Source organism: Myxine glutinosa, chromosome 4 (genome assembly GCF_964187855.1).
Source record: "Myxine glutinosa chromosome 4, kmMyxGlut1.1, whole genome shotgun sequence".
NCBI classification, from domain to species: Eukaryota; Metazoa; Chordata; class Myxini; order Myxiniformes; family Myxinidae; genus Myxine; species Myxine glutinosa.
Window position 1 is genome coordinate 152,877,030 of NC_136264.1, and position 6,000 is coordinate 152,883,029.

Sequence of the window (6,000 nt, forward strand, 5' to 3'; positions counted from 1 at the left end):
TATCCGAAGTTGAGACGGAATTCACCGAATTAATCAAGAAGTAAATTTTATAAATTTTAATCTCATCCAGAATGCAAATGGTGTCATTTTGAACTAGGTACGGTACCTACTACACCTACCTACTACCAACTACCTAACCTACTGATGCCATAGTGATGGGTAAAATAGTGGCAAGAGGCTTTGGCTTTGCCGGCTCATTGCGGCTTTGCAGTCGGGTACTAGTAGAGAATATAAATTTATGATGTCATCGCTCACTGGTCTGGCAACCATATTTGATCAAAGAAAACAAAAACGTTTTTTGACATTTTTTTAACAGCATACAAAATGACATTTTTTAAATTAAAGATTTCAAATAAAGTTATTTAAGGTGTACGTGCACATAGCTTGTAAAATAATAACGACAAAATATCGGTGTTTTTCCCGAAAAAATAATAATTTCCCGTCTATTTATTTATTTCACATCTGTGAATTGCACGTCCATGCACACGTGATATGGAGTTTGTTTATTAATCCTGGATGTGAACACGATTCAGCCTTAAAAACTCGTCAGACCCTAAGCATACTGGGATGCTATTTGCTTAATTAACACATGGGCCACACCTGTGTGGAAGCCATTACTAAACCTCATTTACCCAGGTGTTTTCATTTATTTTTTTTGGTCTATTACCTGTAAGCGGCTCTGGCTGCAGGTGCGTATAGCAAATATCCACGTTATCATCAAACTGAATCAGGTCGAGGGCAACACAAGCAGTCAACCTGAGTATAGGTGGTGGAGAAGAATCAACAATACAGAACTCAAACGTGCCATCTCTGTTTGGTAGCGAAGGATAGCTTTACTCCAGTGTGCAACCTGGTGTCCCCCGTAAACTGTCTGAGTGCATGTCTGATAAAGGGCAAAGGGCATGACAGATGTTTGCACATCAGTATGAGGTTGACCTTCACCTTCAGCCCTTCAATCAATAAGTCCGCAAAGCAATTCTTGTCTGTGACAGTGTAGTATCAATGGCATCAATAAACAACTGATCAAGACTTACGTCATACTCGTCATCTCTGTGATTGTCGATGGCATGCAATTGTCCTCGAGGTTGAGCGCGACACATTTTCTTGAAGTGGTCCACGTGGCCACAGTTGTTGCACTTCCTTTCGTTATCTCGGCATTCATGCGTCCGTTTCTTTTGGGATCCGCATCGAGAACATGCACTGGTGGTTGGTGGCCCTTCCCAGGCTGATGAGGAGCAGTGTTCACTGTGGGGTATATGGGTGTGATACAGCACTGTGCCTTGCTGTCGTGAATTGAGCATTTCATGTACCTCAAGTGGTGTCTCTGTCATGGTCTTCAACTGGGTGCGACTGACCTCTGCTGCTCTGCATATTTCCACCATTTTGCTGAGTTTAAAATCTATTTTATGAAGTAAACGCTCCCTTAGGCATACATCCAACATGGCGCAAACTATGATGTCGAACCATGTCATCCATTTCCGACCTTTCATAGACTAAATTTGTTATTGGATTGCAATATTTCTCGAACTTCTCGCATGGTGAGTCGAGTTTCTTGGTGTCGATGGCTTCGCTGAACCTGAAGGTATTGCGTACAATCCGCGCAGCTTCGTTGGTGCAATGCAACAAGATGGTGGCTTTCTTACTCTCAGCCGGTGCCGACCCCGAACTCTCTCTCTCTCCTGTTGCTTGCTTCCAAAAACAATTCGAACAGCTGTGTCCATTGATGCCAAGCATCACCGAGGTTGGAAGCATGAAGGGACAGATCAGCGGTGAGGGTGGTTTAAAAATCTTCATCATCGGTCAAATGGGAGTAACGATTACCACCGCATAGTGAGCACGATGAAGGCATGAGGTAATGTTCCACAACAACAACAACACATAACAATTCCACTGTCAGTTTTACCTTGCTCTTCCATGCGCCTCTCGTCTTGTAAAGAAGAAGAAAAAAAGACAGTTTAACAATGGCATAGCCAGGCTTGGATCTGCTGAGTGGAGGATCTGCTGAGTGGAGGAATTGCTGAGTGGAGGAATTGCTGAGTGGAGGATCTGCTGAGTGGAGGATCTGCTGAGTGGAGGATCTGCTGAGTGGAGGATCTGCTGAGTGGAGGATCTGCTGAGTGGAGGATCTGCTGAGTGGAGGATCTGCTGAGTGGAGGAATTGCTGAGTGGAGGATCTGCTGAGTGGAGGATCTGCTGAGTGGAGGATCTGCTGAGTGGAGGATCTGCTGAGTGGAGGATCTGCTGAGTGGAGGATCTGCTGTGTGGAGGATCTGCTGAGTGGAGGATCTGCTGAGTGGAGGATCTGCTGAGTGGAGGATCTGCTGTGTGGAGGATCTGCTGTGTGGAGGATCTGCTGAGTGGAGGATCTGCTGAGTGGAGGATCTGCTGAGTGGAGGATCTGCTGTGTGGAGGATCTGCTGTGTGGAGGATCTGCTGAGTGGAGGATCTGCTGAGTGGAGGATCTGCTGAGTGGAGGATCTGCTGAGTGGAGGATCTGCTGAGTGGAGGATCTGCTGAGTGGAGGATCTGCTGAGTGGAGGATCTGCTGAGTGGAGGATCTGCTGAGTGGAGGATCTGCTGAGTGGAGGATCTGCTGAGTGGAAGATCTGCTGAGTGGAGCATCTGCTGAGTGGAGGATCTGCTGAGTGGAAGATCTGCTGAGTGGAGGATCTGCTGAGTGGAGGATCTGCTGAGTGGAGGATCTGCTGAGTGGAGGATCTGCTGAGTGGAGGATCTGCTGAGTGGAGGATCTGCTGAGTGGAGGAACTGCTGAGTGGAGGATCTGCTGAGTGGAGGAACTGCTGAGTGGAGGATCTGCTGAGTGGAGGATCTGCTGAGTGGAGGATCTGCTGAGTGGAGGATCTGCTGAGTGGAGGATCTGCTGAGTGGAGGATCTGCTGAGTTGAGGATCTGCTGAGTGGAGGATCTGCTGAGTGGAGGATCTGCTGAGTGGAGGAACTGCTGATTGGAGGATCTGCTGAGTGGATGATCTGCTGAGTGGAGGATCTGCTGAGTGGAGGATCTGCTGAGTGGAAGATCTGCTGAGTGGAGGATCTGCTGAGTGGAGGAACTGCTGATTGGAGGATCTGCTGAGTGGAGGATCTGCTGAGTGGAGGATCTGCTGAGTGGAGGATCTGCTGAGTGGAGGATCTGAGTGGAAGATCTGCTGAGTGGAGGTTCTGCTGAGTGGAGGATCTGCTGAGTGGAGGAACTGCTGAGTGGAGGATCTGCTGAGTGGAGGATCTGCTGAGTGGAGGATCTGCTGAGTGGAGGATCTGCTGAGTGGAGGATCTGCTGAGTGAAGGATCTGCTGAGTTGAGGATCTGCTGAGTGGAGGATCTGCTGAGTGGAGGATCTGCTGAGTGGAGGAACTGCTGATTGGAGGATCTGCTGAGTGGAGGATCTGCTGAGTGGAGGATCTGCTGAGTGGAGGATCTGCTGAGTGGAAGATCTGCTGAGTGGAGGATCTGCTGAGTGGAGGATCTGCTGAGTGGAGGTACTGCTGATTGGAGGATCTGCTGAGTGGAGGATCTGCTGAGTGGAGGATCTGCTGAGTGGAGGATCTGCTGAGTGGAGGATCTGCTGAGTGGAGGATCTGCTGAGTGGAAGATCTGCTGAGTGGAGGATCTGCTGAGTGGAAGATCTGCTGAGTGGAGGTTCTGCTGAGTGGAGGATCTGCTGAGTGGAGGAACTGCTGAGTGGAGGATCTGCTGATTGGAGGATCTGCTGAGTGGAGGATCTGCTGAGTGGAGGATCTGCTGTGTGGAGGATCTGCTGAGTGGAGGATCTGCTGAGTGGAAGATCTGCTGAGTGGAGGATCTGCTGAGTGAAGGATCTGCTGAGTGGAAGATCTGCTGTCCCCATGTCATGTGACCAGATCCTCAGCTATGATTGGTGGACGTTTGAGGGACATACATACATACATACACTCACCGGAAGGGCAGACAAACGCTGTTCCAGATGGCATTGCCCTACGGGCTACGCAGTAACAGATGAAGTTAAATAAATGTTTGTAAAAAGAAGAGCTCGACACCATTATTTAATTATCGATTCCTAGTGTAAAGATGAAAAAAAAGGTGATTAAAGCCACAGAACTGTTATTTTAGAAAGGCGGATACAGTATATCATTCTGTGGTGCCTAAACTCTCCTTGAGACATCAGTAAAACCTGGCTGGTGTCCCTTAAATAAATGAGCTTTACTACGATGGCATGCAGTGAAAAAGATGAATGTTTCAATCAAAAGTAATTATCAATGTTTGACAAAAGGTTGAACAGATATTTTCTTCATAAAAAGTCTCCCATTTCCCACAAAAGGGTAAAAGATGGCCAAACTCATTTACCAGCGACGAAGCCGAAGCTCACGGAAAGCGTTGTCGTCGTGCAGTTCACATCTGAGCCAAGTCAGAGGGGAACAGAAATGGATGCAGGTGCGTTCGACTGGCAACAGCAGCCAATATTCCAGCAAACCAAGCAAGATAAAAATCACACCAGAAAAATTGCAATTCCTGCGATGAAAAGGAAGATATATCAACATTAAGCCACATACTCCATGGCAATCCTTCATTCAATTTCAATCGATTCTTTCTTTGTGCCAAGTGTGGTAAGCAAATGTACTTTACCTTGTTCTTCCTGCACATCATGCGTGGAATGTTGCTCATAATGAGGTGCAATCTACAATACGTAGCGATTGCAATGAGCTTGTAGCTTTGGCAACGTATGCAGACTGTACTGGATCCCAATTTAGTCATTACGGATGACGTCATTCAATTAGTCTTGATTATCTGTTTGGGAGTATCCAATACTGTACGGTATGTGCACTTTCAGAGGATCTGCCAGGATAGCTTAGAGATCCTGTCTACCTTAGGATAGCTTAGAGATCCTGTCTACCTCGGGTTCAAATCTTGACTCAGCTTTAACATGCCACCCTGGTGGTTCACATTAATGGGGGGCAGGGGTTGGGGTGCATCAAAGTGTGCGGGTGGAATAATCAGAAAAGATTCTGGCCAGGTCAGTCTTTTGGGACTGCCACCGGTAACATGTAACCCAGTGCTACCTGCCGCATGGTCGGATTGTCTGCGACTAAACAGACACCCCTCACTGTCTTTGCTGGTGGGGAGGGTGACTATGACACCCTGCCCGGAACAAACACAACACCTGATAAAGGGCAGATGACTTCCAGTATGGAACCAACGGCCATCCAGTAAGGAGATGGTCTCCTAAAAACACACACACACACATCTGGTTTGGACCGGTTCAAGTCATACCAAAGACTTTAAAATGGCACGTGCTGCTTCCTTGCTTGAAAAGGATAGAGCACGGACAATCCCCATCGGTTGGCATCCATGGGGAGGAGGAAATGACCGCTGAGTATGGTGAGAAAAGCAGCGCCATTGTTGTGCCCAGAGTATCCTGGGAAGTGACGGAACTTCCCCCAAGCTCGATGGCTGTGTTAGGTTTTTGTCTTGTCAGTATGTCCGTGTGTGTGTGTGTGTGTGTGTGTGTGTGTGTGTGTGTGTGTGTGTGTGTGTGTGTGTGTGTGTGTGTGTGTCCTAGCCCAAGAAAAAAAGAATAAAGAAAAGATCCAGGAAATCAGAAAGATCATTGATGAAGATGAGGAACAAGACTGGGCCAAAGCCACTGCCTGGGCCACTCCAGCTTTGACAGGGAGAGATGAGTAGATCCTGTTAAGACAAGCACGCTGACTCCGGGAGTGGAGGAAGTCAGTGATCCATGAGAGGAGGTGGCTTTGGATGCCATAGGCAGAGAGCTTGGATAGCCGGGCCAGGTACCATACTGCATCGAAAGCTCGAGATATGTCAACAAAGGCGGCCCTGACCTCATGTCTGACATCGAGAGCTTTCATACATTGTTGGGAGAGTTGAAGCAGAATGTTCAGGTAAGAATGACCAGGTCTGAATCCAACAGTCGTCTGGGTCTGTCGCAGAATGCCGAGGTCTTCCAGAAGAGTCTAGATTTTCCAGAAACCTCTCCGCCTACTTC

At 47.8% G+C, this 6,000-nt stretch overlaps 1 protein-coding gene across 1 annotated transcript in view; it reads right to left on the reverse strand.

The window, feature by feature from the left end:
- LOC137425975 (ileal sodium/bile acid cotransporter-like) overlaps window positions 1-1,306 on the reverse strand; it is a 77,606-nt gene extending 76,300 nt beyond the window's left edge. Inside the window, exons 1-2 of the mRNA XM_068114698.2 lie at window positions 1,035-1,306; window positions 668-756 (exon numbers count right to left, since the gene is read on the reverse strand). Of these exons, the coding sequence (XP_067970799.2) occupies window positions 668-756; window positions 1,035-1,306 (361 nt within the window). The remainder of the gene's footprint in view (window positions 1-667; window positions 757-1,034) is intronic.
- Window positions 1,307-6,000: the final 4,694 nt, after the last annotated feature.